The 24,346-nt window shown below is 48.7% G+C and overlaps 1 protein-coding gene across 1 annotated transcript in view; it reads left to right on the top strand.

The window, feature by feature from the left end:
• LOC119461570 (uncharacterized) overlaps window positions 1–24,346 on the top strand; it is a 56,539-nt gene that overhangs the window by 16,736 nt on the left and 15,457 nt on the right. The window contains exon 6 of the mRNA XM_049673232.1: window positions 17,705–17,921. Coding sequence (XP_049529189.1) covers window positions 17,705–17,921 — 217 coding nt within the window. The remainder of the gene's footprint in view (window positions 1–17,704; window positions 17,922–24,346) is intronic.

Here is a 24,346-nt window from a genome sequence, read left to right on the forward strand (position 1 = left end):
ACAAATAAATGGTCTCCTCTTACGTCAAGCTTTCAGCTATTCTTTTATAGTATGTCTGGTGTTACAGAGACACGCATGATTACGGATTGCATGGCTACAGATTCTGCACGGGCTGTCCAGTAGTGCTTAAAGGCCAAATTTCGGGCCCCATAAAAAGCCTATAGTTTCAACCTACATAGCCTACATCGTGTAGATGTAGACCAGCCGTCACGCAAAATGTTAGATTTCAAATGCGAGTGGATGCGCCCCGAAAGGTTCGCAAAAGTGACGTTCTCGATACCGAATCTGAAAAAAAAATTCAGTGCCAATTTAGGAGTAAATGCGAGAGAAATGAGAGTATTACATCGCACTTATTTGAGGTCCTGGTGTAACGATTTAAACCACGTTCACCACATTGCAAAATGTTGTTCCGGAGCTAACTCGAAACACGGCCTGCCTCGTCGAAAGCAGATATAATATATATATATATATATATATATATATATATATATATATATACAACACGATCTTCCAAGCTCTCCCATTCCCTCTCTACCTCTACCACGTGACAGGCTTCTCACACTAGACACAAAAAACACTTTTTCCCAACTATGACACTCCTAATGCTGACGCAATAACAGAAAAAGAATTGCCTTGATTGCTACTTGCCGGAAGTGATGTGTGACTTAGTGCGTGCGGCTCCGAGCTCGCCATGTCCTCCGAAATTAAGCGCCGTTTGGCACGGAGAAATATCTCGGAGGCGACGTGCCGGGACTTACGTCATATCCGCTAACCACCAGCAGCGCATTTCCTCGAGTGACGTGACTGCCCCCCCCCCCCCCCCCCCCCCCCGGCAGTGCAACATTTCAAAATAGCAAAATTGAATTGATCTTATCCAGAAAACCTGCGTCGTTTGCTCCGTTCCCCCAGTGCGCTATCATTTTTTTTTGGCTGCACCAAATTTTTAGAAATTGCCAATAGGAGATAGCAGAATTCTCTCCCTTGCGCCAATTTACTCGATAGGGCAGCCAATAATTCTGCTCGCAATCAGAATGCCTAATTGAATCATTAAAATAATTACTTTACGACAAATATTTCAATCTACGAACTGCAGTTAGTGAGTAAGCAAGGCATATCGCCTTAGAATGAATTATGAGGATGGGACCAGCGTCGAGATATGCGCCGCCACAGTTGCGATAAAAACGCACTCTTCCACTTTTTATGAGAACACTTTTTTATACATTAAAGCACAAAAGTAACCGGAACGCCAATGCATTTCGTTGGACACTTTCAAAAGTATTATTTCGAAACTGGTGTAGTCCTGCGAATTCGTTCCAAGTTTATGCGCCTCGCGAATACATCGACTATAATTTGTAGATTGAAATATGTTCCATAAAGTAAACAATGAAAAACAAAGGTTATGACTAAATATAATAATTATTCAATTAAACATTTTGATTTCTCGTAATGGTGGCGGCATCGTGAAACTTACCTGTGCTATCTGCCAGTGGCGTTTATTTAAAAGTTGGTGCAGCTAGAAAGAGAACATCTGGAATTATATGACGTTGCTTCACTCATCGCGATTTCTGCCAGAAGAAACGAAAATTAGCTTCTGCGTGTACCACCTTAGTTCCGACCAAACCATGCATTTGTGACATTCAACTTTATTATCACCTGGCGGTGTTGCTGCTCTCAATATGGCAAATGAACGGTTCCTTTTTCCTGTAACAGCGGCACAGAAGATGCAATGTCGCTGAAGCCAATGTTTGGGTCGCATTTCGTCAGCGACGCAATTCTTGCCCTGATGAAGGCAACTACCCATTTCGAAACGTTGACTTCAACGACATTTCTTGTCCAAGCTTCTTCCTGTGAACCTCGCCCTTTCTTTAGATTCTTCTTTCCTTCGAGACATGTGCTCGGGACTCACGGAAAAAATCCGCCTCTGCGACAGCTGCCGCTGCAGAAAACATTGAGGCCCGACCACAGCTGCCAGCTGTTGCGCTCCAATGAGCGCAGATGCGGATATTGCGTTGGCTTACGTCACGTCCTGGCCGAAATTTCAAAGCCGTAAGGAGCGCTATAGAGGGCGTGCGCGGGAGGGAATTGACACCTGCTGCGAGCCACGCCAAATAAACGTTTCTGGTTTCTGCAATTAATAAATCCTATTCAGTGTCGTATATGGCTGTTGTACACAAATTTACGAAATGCTTGAAACTTGCCTTATAAGCTGTAACATACATGTAACATTTGTGCTGCATAAAATACGCAATTCCCTCTGTCCACATTATCATGGACTTGCCATTGTATGCTGTTGTATCCAGATATGCGCTCGAGTGTGTGTTCTGCGTTATGAGCTGTAAGAAATATTTCAGGATGCTTTAACATGAGTGGATATTCATATACCCACTCACTTTTCTTACGGGATCCACCGAAGGCGTTCGCGATGCATCCCACCATTGTGAGAGCTCCTGGTAATTAAGGCACGAAGCGTCCCTTGCAGTATTCAATACAAAGCGGCGCAGAGACAAATTCTAGCACATAAATAGCCCTCAATGACGACAAACTGCTTCCGCAGCAGTCACTCCCTAAATTGTCCGATGTAATGGACAGATTTACTATTGCTGGGCTTTAGGCGACTATCCTTTAGAGGTCTTAAGCGGCCATGTAAGGATTTCCACGCAAGGATTCTAGTCGGAAGGTAGAGAGAAAGATATAGGAAGAAAAAAAAAAGAGACAGGGAGCTGTGCCAGTGTATAGACTGTTTGTCTAGCCTGTGCAGGGATAAAAAGGTAAAGTGAATAAAGGTAATATAAAACAACAGACAGAGAGAAAAAGAAACTGCGCGTAAGCACGATATATCAGAGAGTAGGACAATATGCGAACTTAAGTCTCGTTTTCAGAAAATGTGGTCTACAATGATTTCTTTTTCGGTCTAACACTATAACTATTATCGTATTTACACATCAGGATTAAGATTTCTGCCAAACAGTCCCTCCATGCTACGTGAGAAACGTGAAAACATATTGAAAACATCCTTCTTTATTTAGATATTGCCACACGCATTACGAGATTTCCTGTGACCGTTTGTGCGTGCGGTTGCAGAAAATATGCAGAACAAACGAACATACGCTAACAGTAGTCTTCCTGCATTTCCTTTTGCATTCAGCTCACTCCGGTCTACATCAAGCTCCCCAAGTCCATCAGGGAGATCGGTGATATCTACTTGCAGATGGTGATGCCCGTCGACTTTAAAAGGTGAGCTACGCTACGGTGCTGTCCGGGCACGTATTTGGGCAAGCAGCACGGAAGGAAAAAAAAGAGGAATGAAACCAAAACAAAAATATTCACAGGTTTTAATTTTTCGCTAGAGTGACTGCAATGCGGTAGCGTTATGAGGTTCTGTCACTGGATATTTAATTATCTTCTTCCGCGAGACTTATCCTACCTAATGGTAATCTTTGAGTTGTTATCACAGTATAATCTATTGCTGCTGTTTACCCGCTGCTGCCTTCAAGTCTACAGCACCACCTATGGTCAACATCACAACAACGGCTGTCGCTATATAACATAACGCACAGCAGCTGTGGAAATCGCGACACACTCGTCTTACCTATCATTATATAACCACCCACACATGCGTATAGCTATGCAAACCACAACTATCACTTTATTTAAACCATCCGCCCTACGGCGCATCATTGTGGCGGAAAACATTGCGCAGCTGTCACTTCTCCCTCCATGTACCCCTTTACGTGGTGCCAATGCGCTGCTGCTTACCTTTCGCCTCTGCGTCGCTCTCACATCCGATAGTTTCTCTGCCGAGGGCATACCTCCATACGTCGCGGAAGGCCAGAGCGTTATCCGTATAGTGATATTGTATTAAAGCACTTGCGAGAACACATATACCTACTCTTAGCACACTGGTGTCCGGACCGGCCGACCCACGCTTTCTCCCCAACAGACTGCGGGTTGCATCCGCTTTACAAACATTGGTACAACGTCGACAGCCCAGTTTTGATGTGTGTATAATACATCGCAATGGAGCGACGGAACGAAAAAAAAATATTAGGCGTGGCCCTAAAGTCAGCGGTGTGGATTCGACCAAACTGAGGCAGCTGATCTTCTAGTTCAGATTAAGAGGAAGAAACGAGACGAAGGCCATGTAATGCGTAGGACGGATAACCGGTGGTTTATAATGTATTCAAAATGGGCAGCTAGGGAACGAAAACACAGTAGAAGGTGGCAGGGGATTAGGTGGTTCGATGAAAAGAAGAAAATTTGGAGGCTTAGGATGCATTCAGCTGACACAAGGCAGTGCCAATTGGAGATCGCTGGGAGACGCCTCCGCCCTGTAGGGGACATAAAACGGGCTGATGATGATGATAATCAATCCTATTAAAATTGACTGGGTGGGTCGACGCGAACCGGCGTTTCCAACTGGTGACTCTCCGTTGTGCATTCGAAGAGTTGAATGTTGGGCTAGTTGATATTTTGACATGAGAACCATCTTGAAATAGCGCACAACGGGACGGCACAATAGAAAGTAAGACAAACACATGCGCCTGTGTTCGTCTTCCTTTCCGCTGGGCCGCCCCGTTGCGCGCTATTTCAAGATGGTTCTCCAGTGTGCCTCTTGAGAAAGATAACGAGTGCGTTTTCTCTGCACTGACCTGCAAACGAACTGGACATGCAGGTAATACAGTCAATCTTATACATTGCTTACGTGTACCTTGCTCAGTGTTGTACGGAACGGCGTATCCTGGAACTAGTTCCTTTTGGGAGGAACGCAGGAACGCCACCGTTCCGTTAAGGGTAGGTGGAACTGTAACGGTAAAGCGTTAGATTTACGAAGGAACGGCAGAGGGAACGGCGTTACTTCTGTAAACGTTCTACGGCATTGGACAGACGCACGCACTGCGCAGCATGTCTTGCAGGGGGGATGGGCGACCGCGTGTGGCTCAAAGAACTACCGCTTACCTGTCACGAGACTGTGGTGCACTTTTTAAAGTGAAGCTTTATATGGCTAGGAAAAACAAAAAAAATTACACCATCTTCCCGTAGGGGTACCCTGAGTAGTATGCGAAGCAGCCATGGGGTCGAGTCAAGTTCCCATTAGTTTTCACATAGGCCTGTCGCCGCTGCCGTTTCGTGGCAGTGGCTCGAGCCCTCTTCTCCGTGGCGCTGTCCACGGCGCTGTCCGTGGCACTCATCGCAGCGTTGCGGGAGGAGAATGAGAGGACGAAGGGAATGATGATGAGTGGGCGAAGCACCACCGGGGGATCATTCGGGCAGAACGCCGGAAGCGTTCTCCGGAAGCCGGAAGCTGGCTTCCAGAACCGGAAGCGGAACCGGAAGTGGAAACGGAAGCGGAACCGGAAGCAGAAGCCGGCTTCCGGTTCCGGCTTCCGGACGCCGGAGCATGGCGTACCTATACTATGCATATACATACAAGGAGAGGAGGGGGAGGAGGATGCGCATGTGCAGTGCGGGTGTGGACGCCGCACGGCAGATGGAGGGAGGGAGTGACATAGTCCCGACCATAAAGTGCTTCGCGTCTAAAGAAGCCTCTGTCCGCAGCTGGCTCGTTGGTGACCCTCGGGTTGCGCTCGTGCTAGTGCTCGGCTCGCGCTCGTGTCACTGCTCCCGGGTTCGTCGTCTTCTTCCACAGCAGGCTGCGTTGCCGCTCATCATTCCAGCGTAGAAGTTCACTTCACTTCTGTGGTCATTATGGCGAGGCCGCGTTTGGATGAGTTATTCCTTAAGAGGGTATGAGCCGTTCATTGTCTTTCGTTAAGGACAGATTTAATTTTGAAGCAATTTAATTTCGAAGAATCGCAAGCGGCAATGGCGCGCGAACGCCGCTAATCACGGCGCCGAGCTGAACTCGATACATCGAACGATGTTCTCTCTGTCGCAGCCGAATGTGTGTGTAACCTCTTAAGAAACTCAAGGACGTAACCAATAATTGAGAAATATTCTAATGATCCGTCGGGATTTACCTATGCATAAACACCGATGCCGCATGTTTGAGCGTCGCTGGTTAACCATCTATACGGAGTGCAATTGGGCAGTGATATTTTTTTCGCGAGTTCTCCGTTATATTTTTTTATGACTATGCTTCAAGATTCTCAACTGACGCTCCGTGCATGTCACCTGGTTCGCACGCTTCGTAATGCGCTTTGAATGAATACTTTCTGAATGACGTAGCTATATATTTTCGGTTTATTAAACTCTGCTCAAAGGCGGCGCTGGGACGAAGCAACTGCCGGAAACACCAGCAAAGGTAGATCCACCTCCTCCTCCTCCTCCTCCTCCTCCTCCTCCTCCTTGTTCAAGAAACGCAGTCGTTTGATGTAACGGCTGAGCTTTGCAGCCCACAAGGCAGACGATTCGCAGAAAGGATAAGCCAGAACGCGGCCATATTCGCAGAGAGTGTTAGCAAATGAAGCAGCTAGCACTTTTGCACGAGCTTTTGTTTTTTTCCAAGAGTGCACTGTTGACGGCGGACTAAGGCGAGGCGCGTTCGTTGCAGGGTGAACTGGGAGTTCACGCACTCGGCGGACACACGCCACGTGTGGAACTCCACCGAGATCATGAGCACGGGCCACCACTCGGTGCGCGTAACCTTCCAGGACTTGGTTGATGGCAAGGAGGACAAGTACGAGTGGCACAACTCGGACGTCGGCTCGGTGACACCCGTCTTCAAGCCGCACAGCGAACACTTCATGCAGCTCCACTACGACGACGAAGAGAAGCAGCTCGTCGTGAGTGGCTTGCGGCGTTAAGCCGCCTGTGGTAATGTTTCTGGGCTGGGTGGTAGTCAATTCTGAGCGCCCCCAGAAATAGCTAAAATGATTGTCCGTTGATTTCAATCTCGAAAACAAAGGAGGGACGTTATATTCTCGCGCAGCTTTACGGTCCTTCCCCAAGTGTGCACTGAGAACTTCGCGTGCCAACATTCACAAACATTTATTCGCTTCCGGTTTTCTTCGGACTGCTTCACTTTAACGGACTGCCGACGTCTCAAAATGTCGCTATAACTGTTTCTTTATTTTTGCGTATTTCATTCCACTGCGGGGGTGAGATTGCTAACTGTCTAGCTATAAGGCATGGGAGACTGTATCGACGCCTGTGGTCAGTGACAGGTCAAGTATGGAGGGGCGAGTACTGCTCCTCAAAAGGGAAGAAGTATACACGCTCAAGCGAATCGCAGCCTCCTATGGTTGCTTTCTTTCGCTGTATTTTGTGACCATGACACTACATTCGCCCTATTGAGAAGCCTGCGTGCGAAACCCACTACACCTCGGAGGGAGGTTCTACTTTGTAATGTGTGGGCGATGTACCATGTCTGGTGCAGAAATCAGACAGGCTATTCGGTCTTTTGTGGCGTATCTCATTGGCCACAAAATACTCACAGGAGCATTTAAATGCAGCAATTCGAGTAGAGAAATAAAGATAGGTAGAAGTCGTCGTGATAGGTGCAGGTCAGTGAAAGCGCTCTTCTAATCGTCTTTTCATAACGGCAACTTGAACTGTCCGTGCCTGTGGTGCGTGATCATGGCGTGCTCATTACTGCTAAACTAGGGCACCACTTCTTTACGGTGGTCAAGGTGTAGGTCAAGGAGGTCAAGCGCATCATGCTTTTCTTTTTTTTTCAAGGAGAGGGTGGGGGGCAGGGCTTTGCGACAAGTACGCCTGTATTTTCTTCAGGAGAGGGCGTTTCTCACTCCCCCCCCCCCCCCCCCCCTACAGACATACGTCAACGGACGCGAGTACAACAGGCACGACATGGATGAAGGCGGCATCGCCAACGAGTTCACCCTGTACGGCACCGTCTTCATACCCGAACTGGTCATCCCGTGCGAGTTCAAGGTGAGAGCTCTCACATTCTAGTTAGCAATTATTGTATATGTCTTAAAATACTTTCAGCGCCCTTGCGGGCATTGCAGGAAGAAGGGGCAAAGCAATCTTGTTAGGACGGGAAACATCAAATGTAAATAAGCAGCATGCAACATTACACATTCATGCAGCATTATACATAGAGCGAACAAGAGAGATAGATTGATTGACATAGATAAAAAAATTGCCCGCCAATCCACCCTGTGAAGGTGGTTGGAAAGCGAAGCTTTTTACGCCACCCTCACGGTGACTGCGGCGCACTTGATATTTCACACACTACAACGTAACTTTAACCACGGCCTTTATTATTATTTACTTCACAACAATGTTCACTACTGCTTTATGATCGGTGTGATATACACTACTGGACTACCCCATAGTGGGGTAGTCTAGAAAATGAACCGAAGCAGTTACTAGGCTGGAAGGGTTTCGAATGACGTCAATCCTCTTTCAAGCAGCTGCATAAGCATTGCAACAGCTGCAATCTAATCTTACGGACCGCGCCGAGCCTGTTTCCGTTGTTTGCCCGCAGCCCTTATCATCCATCATGTTGACTCATCACTTTGAAGCTTGTTTTTGTGGTTTTTCTTGCGAAAACGAGTGCTTAGTTGTACGTTGAATGCCTGAATTCAAGTAAGCTATACTGCTATACCTGCAATTGTTAGCGGTTCGTCGGGATCGTTTTTTGATTACAACGACGGACACGACAGAACCCTTGGCTGGTAGAGGTACAAAGCTTCGCTTTAATAAAAGCCTGCTGATCGCACCGTAACTCTGTGTAGCGCGCGGCTGACACCTGCACATCAATCTGCAACGTGGAGACGGAGGAGAAGGGGCGGAATCATCACAGAGACTTTAAGGGAGAGAGCGCCCGAAGCGCCTGATAGATCTGCTGGCATAACACGCTCTGCGAACGCTAGACGCGCTTATTAGAAATGACGAAAGCAACGAATCCTGCTGTGCATTGGAGTGCACGATAATGTAATGAAACAACAAAGAACTGAAAACAGTATACACTGCTCAAAGAACAAACTCAATTCTCAAAGTACCGTACTGAACCTTTCACCAGTGAACCACCTGTACGAACAGGTGAATTGCAGGACGTGTGATAGAAGGAAAAAGGGGAGGAGAAGGGAGTGTGTCCGTGAGCGGCGCGGAAGGTCTCGAAAGCGGCGTTTCAAATCATCCATAGTGGGCGGCCATTTTTTTTCGTTCTTCTTTGACGATCGCGAAACTTCGGAGCGCGTTTAAAAATCACCGCTTCGTGGGAAAAAAAGCGAATTGCTTAGAAAAATAAAATATAGTTCTCCTCCTTCACGTCCGTTAGCGCAGTATATCCGTGAGCGGCGCGGGAGGTCTCGAAAGCGTCGTTTCAAACCATCGATAGAGCGCTAACGATGCCCAATGGGCGCGGTACGGGAAGAGTTTACACGCTCATGCCACGAGCGATGCGTATGTGGTCTCTTTTAAAGTCAGGCATGACGTACTGCTGATCGCAAAAGTTGACAGAACGCATTCCGACGCAAGTTTATCGATGCATATTTCGGAGCTGGTGGTAGTCGCGGGATGCCTATGGCTAGAGCCATGCAGAGCTCTTCGAAAGGCTGGCCTATTCGGCCTAAGCTAAAATCTGTTTTTCTCTATACATGTTTGCAATAGATGATATGTGATTTGACATAATAAGTTGGAAGCTAGTATGCTTAATGGCTTAACAATACATTTCTGGTATTCTTCTTCTCCCCTAGACAATGCCACTCACAGTTAACCTCAACGGGGCAGTGGCATACAACGACACCTACACTATCCGATTCCACGTGAAACCACCTGGCAAGAAGTGAGTACTGTGTGGAGGCATATGTTGTGGGAATACACATGTGGTTGAAAAATTCCTGCCTGCCGATCGTATACCTTACGGCTTCGCTTTGAAACTTTCGTAGTTAAGTGTTCGCCAACACAAATTCAGGTTCATGGGGAGCCCGGAAATCCCTGCGTTTGAATAAACAAAGTAAAGTTAGTATCTTCGGAGCTGCAGGTTATTTAAAAAGATCCTGCGGTAAGCAATGAATCGATACTATTGCATCTGTAGATTCGGCTAATATGGTCTGAATTTCCAATGGCTTCTGGCTTAGCAGCACATATAAACTATCGGAAATGAGCACTTTGCAGTTGGACGCAGTATCGTTACCAATTTCAGTGAGTACACCTTGGCCGTTGTTCCTATTCTCCTTAGGGATCAGTAATTCGAGCACTCGCTGGAGGCTGATACCACTTTGGCGCATAGTGGGAAGTGCCGTGAGTGCTCTTGTGGCTGAGAATGTGAGCGGGTATACATTCGCGCGACAGCGAAATAACCGGGCGAAAATCAGTGTTTATGGACTTGTGCAATTGGTTGAAGGAAACTGAGGCATCACATATTTTCCGATAGCTGATATAAACAGCTAATTTTTGATGCCCCTACTAGCGCTTAAAGCGTTCCTGCCTCTTATTTTTACTCTTTTATTACCCTCCTCCAGCACAGCCCAGCCAGTGCGACGCTCTCTCTCTCTCCTGGCTAAGAACTCTGCCTCCTTTTTCCTTTTACCCCGCTATCCAACTCTCTCTCTCTCTCTCTCTCTCTCTCTCTCTCTCTATATATATATATATATATATATATATATACATATATATACTGAAAGGGAGATTTCATAACTCGTCCTAGGGATCGAAAGGGGCTCTGTACGAACAGTCCTACCTCTTGGCATCAACAAAACGAACTCGGGTCTGGCGCCGAAGCGATGGCAGTGCCCACAGCGCTGCATGCCCATATTCTCCGTTCTCCACTACAATTGCCCTGACGGCGAAGATGAGCCATCCTGGTGACCTAAGGTGATGACAAGATGAGGAGGTTGTGGTACGGCTTTAGGCGGCTAATGTGAACCGTCTCGCGGCCACGATGGTGCTTATCCGATGATGGCGTCCCCGGTTCGACCACATAGTTCACAGGCGGTGTACACTCGACGACCCGGTACGGGCCTTGATATCTCTGAGCAAGCTTTGGGCTAACTTCTGGAAAGTGGAGTGGCCGCCGACGTTAGGCGTGAGACTCAAAGGCGAAGGATGGTGCAGGCTGATCGTGGTCGCGGCAATCGTTTTGGATGCCTTGGGTATCGGACGTGAATGAACGAGCCAGCTGACGGCACTCTTCAGCATGATGAGCAACTTCTGAAAGAAGCATGAATTCAGAGGTGTTCGAGTGATACGGAAGTACGGTGTCTAGGGTAGAGGACGGCTCACGTCCATAGAGAAGAAAAAAAAAATGGTGAGAAGCCTGTGCTAGCCTGAGTGGCGGTATTATACGCGTACGTGAGAAAGGGAGGACGTCATCCCAATTAGAACGGTCAGATGCAACTTGCATTGTGAGCACGTCACCAAGAGAGGTTCGACCGTTCCATTAGACCATTAGTCTGTGGACAATACTCCGTAGTGGTGCGGTGAACAGTGCGGTAGGCTGCGTGTAGCTCATTAATAATGAAATGACGTAAGATGAATGCAGCGACTTCACGAGCAGCTGTCGAAAGAAGTTTCGGTGCATCGTGTCAGGTACTGCAACAATTATCCACCGATTTCACGCACAGGTACATGGAAGAGGCCCACAGGAATCGATGCCAACCTGTTCAAAAGGGCGTACGGGACACGGTAAAGGTTGCAGTGGGCTTGGCGTATGAGATGTCTTGTGTCGCTAACACGCTGCACAGAACCGACTGTATTTGCGGACATAGGAATACATGCCGCGCCGGCGGAGAATACATGCCGCGCCGGCGGACATGCCGGCGGAGCCGCTGGCAGGTTTACAGGACGCCGGCATGAGCTTTTGTGGGTCACCGTGGAAACACGGGCATACGTCGGAACGCAAATGACAAGGGATGCCTAGCTGCTATTCTATTTGCGACCGTCTGGCTGACAGTTCCGGTGGTACAAGTGGGCGTCCCGTAGCACGAAATGGGTGGCGTCGCGACGAAGGGTTCGATGGCATGTAGCCGTTGCAGAAGCAGCGAGAACGTCAGTGAGAGACACAATCCACGGATCTATTCTTTGTTCGGAAGGCAAGTTAGTGACACTAAGCATATAATGAGACATGATAGCTAGCGTAACAAGGCAGGGACTAAAGAAAGAACACTGGAACACGGTGGTCTTTAGTCCCTGTCCTGTTACGCTAGTTATCATTTCTTATTATGCTCTTTAGCAGCTAGCCCAACTTTCTGCCCTAACAGTAAGCGTAGCAACCGAGCTCTCCCTGGATGCGGGTGGCGTTTCATCGGATCGCATGGGTAATCGAGAGGGCGCATCTGCATCAGACTGTTGAAGTCCAGAGCGATTGATGACGCGAATGTGAAATTCTTGGAGTCGAAGAGGCCATCCTCTCAGACGCCCTCGACGGATCTTTCAGTGACGCAAGCCAGTACAGCGCGTGGTGGTCTGTGACAACGTCGAAGGGATGGCAATACAAGTAAGCGCGAAATTTGCTTACAGCCAAAATGATAGCCAAGCACTCTTTTTCTGTGATGGAGTAATTGGTTTGTGCCTTTGTGAGGGCGCGACTGACGAAGGCAACCATATATTCTGGGAAACCGGGCTCGCGCTGTTCGAGGACGGCTCCAAGACCAACGCCGCTGGCGTCCGCGTGAACGTTTGACGGAGCACGCGAGTCGTATAGTGACGTAGGATGGGCAGCGAGGAAAGCAGATGGCGCAGAGTGATGAAGACTTGGTCACATACCAGAGTCCAATCGCGAAGGTCGCCAGGGCTAGCAAGGAGCTTCGTCAGGGGTGCGATGATGGAGGCAAGATTGCGCACAGAGCGACGAAAATAAGAGCAGAGACCGACAAAGCTTCGGAGCTTTTTCCCTGTAGTTGGCGGCGGGAATTCTGCGACAGGAGAAAGTTTGTCAGGGTCTGGAAGGACGCCGTCTTTGGAAATGACGTGGCCAAGTATGGTCAGCTGGCGGGCTCCGAAGCGACAGAAAAAGCACAAACGCGTCTTGCATTTAAGGCCTCACAAAGTATTGCTCATCACACGTTCGAACGTCACGGGCGCATTGTATAGGCCGTATGGCATCATTCTAAATTCATACAGGCCCTCAGGCGTGATGACAGCTGTCTTAGAACGTTCGGACTCACCCATTGGGACTTGCCAATAGCCCGACCACAAGTCCAAGAAAGAAAATAATTCCCCACCATGTAGACAATACAGAGCGTCGTCTATGCGCGGTAGAAGATAGACGTCTACTCGTGTAATCTTGATGAGGCGACAGTAGTCTACACAGAAACGAATTGAGTCATCTCAACGCTCGGCAGATGACACGCGGTCCGGACGCTGTCGTAATGGTGCGTCCTGTCTCGTATCAGTGTGTTGAGATACGGTACTTGTGTAGCCTAATCATGCGTCAATCAAGTTCAAAGGGCTATCAAAGTCATTTAAAAGGGTAAGGAGCCGCTCACGTTGTGTCGGATCGAGGTCATCCACAATAGAGCGACAAAACACATCAGGTGACATCAGGTCAGTTGGCACCTGGGGGTCAGTGCTGTTACGTTGGCAATAGCAAGGCTGTCGGCAACAGGGAAATGCACAGTAACGTCAGCGTCCACAGTCTGGACTAGTGCCAATAGTCTCGCCACAGTACAAAGCCAAAATGTACGAATGTCAGTTACAAAAAAGTATTTCTGTAGCACAATGACGAAGCACGAGAACAGCGAAGGGCGAAATTATAGGCTGGCGGCGGCGACTGCAGACGGCAGCGGGTGGCAACAAGACCCGTCGCATTAGTAAGCAATGCGCATGAAAGAGGGACAAAGATAGCACGGTGGGGAGAAAGGCCAGTATCTGAAACGACATAGATCCTGCTAGTATTATGAGCTTGCAAGTCGTGAGATGGCAAGTCGCAGAGAACGGAGAGCCGAAGCTCAGCGCGTGCACAGTAAATGAAGATATGATGGCGCTACAGAACATGCCAGCCGAGAATCACATCATCGGAGCAAGAATTTCCCACAAAGAATCGAATGGAATACAAGATGCATTGAATCAGCACTTTGGCAGTGCACAATGCGATTGGCTGATTGGTTGTGCACTTGCAGTTCGAAGCAGTAGTACCGTAGGCGCCATGGAGACTTTACATAATGAGCGACAAAGCTTTTCGCTAATCACGGATGCAAGAGCACCTGCATCGACTGAGCGCAACAGTTTTGATACCATCAACTGAACACTTCAATAACGTTAGCGGGGGAAAAGCGAGAAATTTGATGTTCCGTCGACGACGCATTTGGGGTCTGAGGAACTGTGGAAATCAGTTTTCCGCCTCAGTAGTACTGACACTGGGCCTACGGCGCATGGGTGAGAAAGAGCGGAGACGAGCGGAACGCGAGCGACGAGTACCAAAGGGCTGCGAATCCGGAGCTGGTTGGTCATCAGCAGCGTAGACTTCCGGTGGCATGCTGTGGCATACGAAATGGTCAGGAGCCGTAGGTAGGGGCTTACGCGGTACCCACGAAGGCCGCGAAGTGCCGGTGGCAAAAGCGCGCTACATGTCCCCGAGGTGCCGCAGGCGTAACATATTGGTCGGTTGCCAGCAGTTGGCAAATGACTTGTACCCTGTTGCTGTGCACCGAAAAAGGCAGCCGATGACTGTCGATGCAAAGGCGGAGGGAGAATACCGGCAGACGAGGCGCCCGTGTAGCGGCTTCAACATACGTCAGAGGTGCGGCCACGGGAGCCGGCTGACACGGGGATTGAAGAGATTCGGTGACTTGCTCTTGAACCATCTGTCGGATCGCTCGAGCCAAATAATGTGAGGTCTTCTCTATCGGTAAGGCAAAATGGAGATTTATCGTGTGGCCTCCTCGCACACGAATTATTTTATTGGCGCCAGCAGAGTTCAGTTTTCGCCAATGCTGCTAGCGAACCTTCCGTGGGTGTTAGGCGCCGAGCTAAGACGCGTTGTTCCCATAGCTCGTCAAAACTTTGGCACAAATTGATGACTTCAATAACAGTGCATGGATCCTTCAGTAGCAATATTTGAAAGGCGTCCTCGTCACGGCATTTCATAATGTATTTGCTCTTGTCCTGTTCTGCCATTGATGGATTCACGCGCTTACACAAGTCAATGACATCGATGTAACTTGTGAAAGTTTCACCGTGATGTGCTTGCTCACGAAGCGGTGTTCAGCGGGAAGCTGGCGCACAGCGGGGCGCCCGAACACTTCTGCAAAACCTGTCTTGAATAGACTCCATGTGATAAGGTCATGATCTTGACTTCGAACCAGAAGCTAGCGACACCGGTTAAGAAAAATAGCGCGCTGTGCAACTTGGTGGTGTCGTCCTACTTGTGTTGGCTCACCCGTTCGTAAGCTGATGACCAATCCTCCACGTCATGATCATCGGTGCTGCTAAAAAAAAATGTTGCAGTTTCGCCCGAAAGACGAAGCATCAATTGCGATAGCAAATTAGTAGAAAGCTATACGGAGTAGGGATAGTAGTTTTATCGGCTGCATAAACTTCGACACATTCGCTTACTAACTGAATTAACAAGCATTGTGTCAGCGCACACAAACAAACATGAACCGATCCCACTCGATGGCCGCAGACAACCACTGTCAAAACGCTGGCATGAGCAAGCGCGGGTGCAGCAGCGAGCGAAGGTTCGTGCGGTCTATCGCTTCAATGGAAACTGAGCAGCGAAAGCACAGCATACAAAGGTAAGAGCCGTGTGGAGATCGCTTTCAAGATACGATGCGTGCGACAGCCCGCAGCGGTGCAAAGTACAAGTACGCAGTTGGCAGAGTAGAAGCCGCACCCCCTCCCTCCCGCGCTGCCTTCCCGCTTTCCTCCTTTTGTGTGGGAGATTGAGTCGCCAGTTCCCCTTGTGCTCGATCGCATGGTACGCATTTGGTGCCGCAGCACAGCGTCGCCTCCCCTCCATTAAATTCAATTAAAGTTCCATTAAAAATTTGGACAGCGGAGCAAACATCCCTGTGGCTGAATCCTAAAGGGGAAGCCTCAAACGAAAGAATGACGGGCCCTGTTAAGTCCAGACCAAGTCACTGAAAAGGTACTTCCGATATTCCTTTTCTTGCCGAATTAAAGCGGCGACAAGATAGAAGGAAGTGATGAGTTGTTTCTCCCTCATTACGAAACGAGCAGAGAGGGGAGGGAATGCCAACCAAACCTGACCTGTGTAAGTATAAGTTCAGGGATGGAATGCGGCAGCATAATTTTGTGAGGGAGACCTCAATCACCCTTGCGTTGCAGCATTCGCTTCTCCATGAAAATAACAGATGCTTATTATCTGGAAAAGCAGTCAGGACTACGTCTGATAAGACTATCATAAGTGAATGCATCCGAAATCTAGACGCCGTGATGCGGGCGGTCACTGGTAGAACAAGAAGGAATGAGCGAAAAAGTGACGTCTTGGCAAGTGAATCGGCAGTTTAATTTAAAAACAAACCTTTATGACTGGGTACTCAAATGAACACATTGCAGATGGGCCGAAACTAGGAAGTGAAATAGTTTCAGCATGGGCGAATCACAAGACGCGGCGAGGGAAGAGCACACAGATAGCGAGTCAGTAAGAATAACATCTATTGAAGTTGTTTGGTCTAATTTGCGTAAAGCTAGAATTACTGCTATAGACTCAGGCAGAAAAATAGGCACAAAATGAGACAACGTCATTGAAGAAGATCAGTCGAGTGCGGGGCAGAACATTCCGAGAACATTCCGCGTATAGCGAAACGTGGCGAATTCACTGTTAAGAAATTCCTCGCACTGAGATGCGTCTGCCACAGTGATAATTTTTGTTGCTAATTTGTTTAGATGCTCTTGTAATAAGCGTTTAAAATGCCGTAAGGTAGTGATAACGCGTGGTTTGGAATAATTTCATCAAACGTAATTTCCAGGGAATTGGAATGTGTGTTACTGGGAAGCACATCGCGAATTTGTACATTTAGTAGCTCAAGTAATATTACCAGAAATATATTATGCTTTGCATAAAACTTGGGCCAATGAACGGGAACAATTAATTCTAAATCGGAGATGAAAAATGATGTGAAGAAGGCTCAATGACTACTCATTTAGTCTTAAAAAAGTCTGGATGGTGAGAAGGTGAAATCGGCATAAAATGAGTAGGATTCTCGCTTCTAGGTACAATGCGGCATTGACAACGTATTTTGTAAGTCCTAAGCTCAAACGTAGTGCCTCTCGTTGTAATAGAGATTGTGGCCGAAACTTGTATGGCGGCCCACCTGAGAATGAAACACAACCAAATTCTAATACCGGACGAATGTAAATTTTATGTACAATCTAAAGGGATATTTTTTCGCATATCTGATCTATGATTGCTCAACTTGCGCGAAATTCCCATTGCACGTGCTCCTTTTGTCGCAATATATTCAATATGCGGATGCCAGTTAAGAGATCCGTTATAAATTACTCCAAGATACTTGAGTGACTCTACCTTAGGGACATCTTCTAGATGGTAGTGAAGTGATATGTGCACTGGGCTTTAACGGGAAAAGCAATATTAGCACATTGATAAGCATTCAGGCTTAAATGTAAGCTATCCAGTCAGCCCTCCAGTTCCCTTAGGTATGACTGCAATGTTTAGTAAAGGGAGTAAATGTCAATAGCGATAGCAAAAGAAGCAATGTCGTCAGCATAAACGTGCGTACTCACACATTGGTAAACGGAGATTCTGCTCAGTAAATTGCTAAACAATAAACTCGTTGAAAGTGCGGCTGTGCTTACTGCAACGTCGCACGACAGAAAGGGGGAAATCTCTTATCGCCGCGCTCCTTCGCAGGCTGACGCTGAACTTTGGCGAGATCACGTTCAACATCGACCTGGAGGAGCACCAGGACGAGATGCACCGATCCACGCACGAGGAGCTGCAGGTGTCCTCGCACTCGAGCTGCGCCTTCCTCAGCCTGAACCGCAAGATGATCGCCAACTCGATGCGCCGGCTGGTCACGCCCATGATGATCATCGACGGCGACATCCAGATCGTCAACCTGCAGATCGTGAGTCCCGAAGTTGGGGGTAGGGGGTTCCAGGTCCACGGCTGAGTTACACAGAGACCGCGTATAGCGAAACGTGGCGAATTCACTGTTAAGAATTTTCGAGCGTTCAAACACAGCGCGCGGTTTGGCTATACTTTTGCTGCCCGTGGAAGCGCTGGGAAATTAGAACTAATGCTGACAAGACGAGACAACCAGTCGCCGTCATGGCTGTCCGCTTCATAGCAGCGTGAGCGACGCGTTGAGTCTTTGACGAACTCGTACATCGCACCAAAGTGCCGTGCCGTCGCTAGAATAATTATGCGCCGTTCTGTCAGCGTTATTATACCCCGCACTGCGCCTCATTTGAAGGGGCCCTGAACCACTTTTTATCGAAGTGGAGAAATACATTTGTAGTGAAAATAGGCTATTTCAGAATCACTTCGCCGCAAAACGTACTTCCAATGCGTTCAGCAGAAGCGGAGTTATTGGGAATCAAGCACGGCCTCCATTGTGCTCGCCTTCCTCCTTCAATGCCTTGCATTGCGAAGGCTACGGCGGAGTGGGGCGGGGCCACAGCGATCCGCCTCGAGAACGTCACCGTGGCGCTCAGTGAAAATTTCATTTCGGACTTCCGATTTTGGTGCCTACGAAGCGCTAAACGTAAGCCAAACGCGGCTGTCCTCAGCGAGCCGCAGTGCGCTTAGCCACTGGACTCGTGGCGTCACCTCGCGGCGGCCGCGGTGTAGCTGACCGCACCGACCAGTAGCAGCCGTGTATAGGAGTGTGCTTTATTACGAAATAAAGCACACAGAAAAGAGCGAGGATCATGGGGTCTTTTGTAACGAGAGTGTTTGAGAGAAAGATGACGTCGCGTTCCGCTTGCGAGCTCCACGGACCGCTTACGACAGCAGAACTTGGCTGAGATGTTTACAACAGCGTACGTATGCTACCCGCGGACTATGTTATTTCACCAAGCGCGAGGGGTGGTTCAGGGCTCCTTTAAGGTCCGAAACCGCGCACCTGGCAATGATCTCTGCCTACGATACACTTATTTCACCACGTTCAAAGCGCATGCGCAACTGCCCTGTGGGCGCCCTAATGGATGTAGTATAGTGCCTAGAATATAGTGTTTAGGTACTACAGATGTAGTTTTAGAAGCCAAACCCAGCACGAAACCGACGAGAGACATAACAAAGGAACACACGCCACGTGCATTCCCTTCTGCCTGTCGCTGTTTTTGTACGGTGACATCATCTCGACCGAGTGAGGTTGGTTTTTACCACGGTAATCAGGAGACGACGATGAAGGCGGATATCCCGATGATGAAAACGAGAAAAAAATGTATTTATATCAGTTGTACAAGTTGGTGACTCGATCAGAGTCCCGAGTGGCTCTTGCAGAAGGGCTTTAAATAACCTCTTGCGTATAGCCGAGACAAACGACGGAGAGCTCCACTGTGCATGAAAGCGGAGGGGCCTCCACAGAAAATGTCGTTTGGAGTCATCTCAGGAATGGGCTGTTGGTACGGTCATAGAGGCGCCAATGCCGGAGTGTTCGCCACAGTCTTTTGTATTCTTGTCTATTTGTGACGTCAATGGCGTCCTCCACTTCGTGGCTGGCTCTGTCACCCCGATCAGCTCAGGACGTGGAAGGGGGCATAGGGGTGACGTTTTCTCGTAGAGGAGGGTAATTAGCTCGACAAGGGAAAGCAAACTGGAACGTTGCCTGGACTTGCGACACTGAATTTCAGGCCGATCATAACAGTCCATCCGCCACCACAGAAGGTCTCAAAGGAGTTGCAGCATCCAAGCACCTTGAAGAGACCGATAGACTCCGTGTCTCGGCCTTTTTTCGCCATTTAGGTGACAGGCTGGCTAGGTGACATCTTCTGGCAATAAACCACGCGAAGTCCACGGCACAGCAAACAGAGAGCACTCACCTAGCCATGAGAACTGCCAGGGCTAGACCTGCAGCCCTCTTTCGTGATCCCTAAAATTAAAAAGAAATGAAAGAACCAGACTTCAGTGCATATTCCAACCAACCTAGTGCCCAACGTTTTGTTTCTCGTTGCCGAAAAAGTCACTGCCCCTCAGAAAATAAGAGTGCAGCTGGCGACTTGAAACAGAAGGTTATAATGATGAACCGAAACGCGAATAAATGCATCTAAAGCGAACCTAAATAAAATAGCATTGTAAGCAACACAAGGGTACTATGACTGAGGTCATCCGCTTTATATATCTTGATAGCCTCCTTTCCGGTACATCAGAATAATTACATGGCTTTTCCTTTTTCAGATGCATATCTCCTCTAAGAAACAACGCGTGTCGGAAATAACTCGTAGTGCTACGAACACTTCATCCAAAATGCCTATTTACTCTAACAGCCTGTGTATTCTTGTCTATTTGTAACGTCAGTGGCGTCACAAATAGACAAATAGGCTGCAACATTCAGCACCAAACAGCTTAAGCATTTGGCCAACAAACTTCGGTTTTGCAATGCCAAGCCTTTCCTCTAAATGCTTATCTACCCTAGCGATGCGTAAATGACAGTATACCCCATCGCGCTAAACCTTAAGGATTTGAAAATTAAACAATGGTATCGCGGTACAAACCTTTTGCAAATGGTCATTTACAGAACTCATCGCGAATACAATTAAGCCATTATCTTAAGACTTCCACACTGCTATGCGGCTCAGACTTGGAACATCACACTGGGCCCAAACAGAACTTATGAAAACAAATGTCGCAGTTTTGCCCGAAAGGCGAAGCATCAATTGGGATAGCATATTAGTAGAGGGCTATTCGGCGTAGGGATAGTAGTTTTATTGCTAGAAGCATCAATTGGGATAGCATATTAGTAGAGGGCTATTCGGCGTAGGGATAGTAGTTTTATCGCCTGAATAAACTTGGGCACATTCGCTTACTAACTTAATTAACAAGCGTGGTGTCAGCACGCACAAGCAAACATGAATAGATCATACTGGACGACCGCAGACAACCATTCTTAAAACGCTGGCAGCAAGCGCAGCCACTGCAGCGAGCGAAGGTTTGTGCGGTCTATCGCTTCAACGGAAACTGAGCGGCCAAATGCACGGCACATACAAAGGTCATAGCCGTGTGGAGATCGCTTGCAAGATACGGTGCGCGCGAAAACACCGGCAGCCCGTACCGGCGCAAAGTACAAGAACGCATTTGTTGGCAGAGTAGAAGCCCCCCCCCCCCCCCCCACCCTCCCTCCCGCGCTGCCTTCCCGTTTTCCTCCTTTCGCGTGGGATATTGCGTCGCCAGTTCACCTTACGCCCGGTTGCAAGATACGCATTTGGTGCCGCAGCACAGCGTCGCCCCCCCCTCCCTCCCTCCCATACCCCCACGGCCTTTCGCGCGACGGAAGTCGCGTTTGCTCTCCGCCAGTGCGTTCGCTCTCCGTGAGAGCGCGCGTCCCCCGCGTGCTTTCACTCGAACACACGGCTCGCGGCGACGATTTTATCGCCCTTGGACTTTATACGGAACTTCACGGCGACGGCGACGACGACGGCGACGCCGACAGCAGAAATCCGCTTGAAGTGTCCACAATAATGCTATCGCAATAAAAAAATTGGAGGATCCGACATGGGAACAGCCAGCGGCGAGCCGGGGGCCCCAACGCCGGCTGGTCCCTCAGGACCTCAATAAAAGTTCATTGTCTGTCTGCTTAAGCTTCGTCTTTAAGAATGGAACGCGATAGCATTCACAGATCCCTAACTGCTTCTCACGCTTCCCGGCAACTGCAGCTTATGTAACCCTAATGTTTACCGGGAAACGCTTGTGGCGAACGCTATGCACAAAGGCGAGCTTTCTGGTAGAAACGCGGCCTCTTTCATGGTTCGATCCCGGAGGTATAGCGTAAAGCTGCGCCAAACAAAATTACATCATTTGCAGGTTTCTGTTATTGTTTAGCACCTTTAAAATTTTAATCTGAGAAGATTTGACAAAGAGGGCATGCGCTGTCGGTGTTCTGTTTCATGACATTTGTCTGTGGCTGTCATTCTCAATAATCCGTGGAATAACTTTGCCGAGAATGTAAGACAAGGTATCAGAAACTTTAGTGATTGAGTGGTGTGGCGATATAGCCCGCATATACCACATGGCATATGCATATACCAAAATATATACGGAAATTTTCGCTCACGGACAACGACGCCGGCACCAGATTTTCTGCGGCACATGGCCCTTAACGCTCTCGCGTTAACAAATATTCCGCTTTTCGATACATGCGTCCGTGGCTTAATGGTTTCAATATCGAGCTTCTGTACTATAGACGTCGTGTGTTCGAATTCTGCCGGCGGACAATCCTAATGGTGTTTAACTATTTATAAAACAGTACTTGGTTTAAAATGATGAGTTTACAAAGTCACGAAGCCGTTTGTAGGACGAAGTTTAGACAAATATACGTATGTGGAGGTCGCAGAAAGAGGCCTTCGTCCTTCAGTGGAAATAAATATAGGCTGATAGCTTCATACAACGAAAAGACGGAACACACCATGATGATGATGATGATGATGATGATGATGATGTATTTTAGCCGACAAAATATCGTGTCGGAGGTTCATGCTCCCACTAGTTGGCTCCGGTAAACGTACAGAAGTTAGCGTATTCACCGAAATTAATGCCTAGATGGCGCTACGAAAGAATTTGCTGGGACACGAAACGGAAGGACAAACAGAGTGCGGCAGAAAATGACCCCGTGCACCTAGCCGAAGAATGCCAGGCAAAAAGAAAGTCACTCGCGAAGTCTTAAATTCCAACGAAGAAAAACAAAATGGTTTTGGTTAGTGCATCTCAGGTCAGCACTCTTTCACGTCGCTTCTCGCGCTTCCCATGTAGATCGTCGAGCTGCTAACCAAAGATGCAACATGCCCGTTCAGCCACCCTTGGGGAATGAAATGACTTATCGTTTTCACGTACGCAAACTGACCGCACATATTTCTAATTATCGGTGCTCTTGATTCACCCCCGATGGGGTCGCATTCCGGTGTAATTTCAGGCTCGCGAGGGCCTGCAACAATGCGCGTCATATCTGCTGTCACATTCCACGCCGCGCCCCGTCCACTTTGCTTCAGCTCTGTGAAAGGCAAGCCAGAAACTCTGCTGTCATGATGGTGATAAAATGTATTTATTGAAGGATTATCCAGCTCCTCCAGCGTTTTCGGGCCTCCTTCGACATTGGCCAACCGTCTTTGGGTCGAGCGTCAGCAGTCGTTCACTATATCGACACCGGTCAACAAACCCCTTTGCGCCAGCGTCCGTATCGTGTGTCGGTCGCTGAACGCCGGATCATCGACCAGCAGGTTGACGACATGCTGCAGCGTGGCATCATCCAGCCCTCTAACAGTCCCTGGGCATCTCCGGTTGTCCTCGTTAAAAAGAAAGACGGCTCCATAAGGTTCTGCGTCGACTATCGCCGCCTTAACCGCATAACGCGCAAAGATGTCTACCCTCTGCCGCGCATCGACGATGCCTTGGACAGCCTACAGGGTGCGGAATTCTTTTCTTCACTGGATCTGCGCTCCGGGTACTGGCAAGTGCCGATGGCAGAGGCCGATCGCCAAAAGACAGCCTTTGTAACACCTGATGGCCTATATGAATTCACCGTCATGCCCTTTGGCCTCTGCAACGCGCCTGCCACTTTCGAACGAATGATGGACACCATTCTCCGAGGCCTGAAGTGGAACACGTGCCTTTGCTACTTAGATGACATTGTAGTTTTTTCTACCGACTTTGCATCACACCTCAGCCGCCTCGAGCAAGTCCTTGCGTGCCTCACCGCTGCAGGACTGCAGCTAAATTTGAAGAAATGCCACTTCGGCGCTCGCAAGCTTACTATCCTCGGTCATGTGGTCTCCAAAGACGGTATCCTCCCGGACCCTACGAAACTTAGTGCTGTATCCGCGTTCCCCAAACCAACTACCCTGAAAGAGCTTCGCAGCTTCATCGGCTTATGCTCCTATTTCCGCCGCTTCGTCCGCAATTTTGCCTCCATAATCGCCCCCTTGACCGCGCTTCTTACCGGCCGTTCCGAGCTACCGGACTGGTCCCCGGCATGTGACGACGCATTTCAAGAACTGCGCCGCCTTCTCACTTCACCGCCAGTACTGCGCCACTTCGATCCCTCTGCTCCAACTGAGATTCACACGGACGCTAGTGGTGTCGGGCTAGGTGCTGTTCTTGCACAGCGCAAGAATGGCTTCGATGAGTACGTCGTAGCGTATGCCAGCCGCACCCTTACCAAAGCTGAGGCGAACTACTCCGTTACTGAAAAGGAATGTTTGGCCATTATTTGGGCTATCCCAAAATTTCGACCTTACGTGTATGGGCGCCCTTTTGACATCGTGACCGACCATCATGCCCTATGCTGGTTGTCTTCACTCAAAGATCCAACTGGTCGGCTCGCTCGTTGGGCATTACGCC

This window comes from Dermacentor silvarum, chromosome 8, assembly GCF_013339745.2.
Source record: "Dermacentor silvarum isolate Dsil-2018 chromosome 8, BIME_Dsil_1.4, whole genome shotgun sequence".
In the NCBI taxonomy this organism is placed as follows: domain Eukaryota; kingdom Metazoa; phylum Arthropoda; class Arachnida; order Ixodida; family Ixodidae; genus Dermacentor; species Dermacentor silvarum.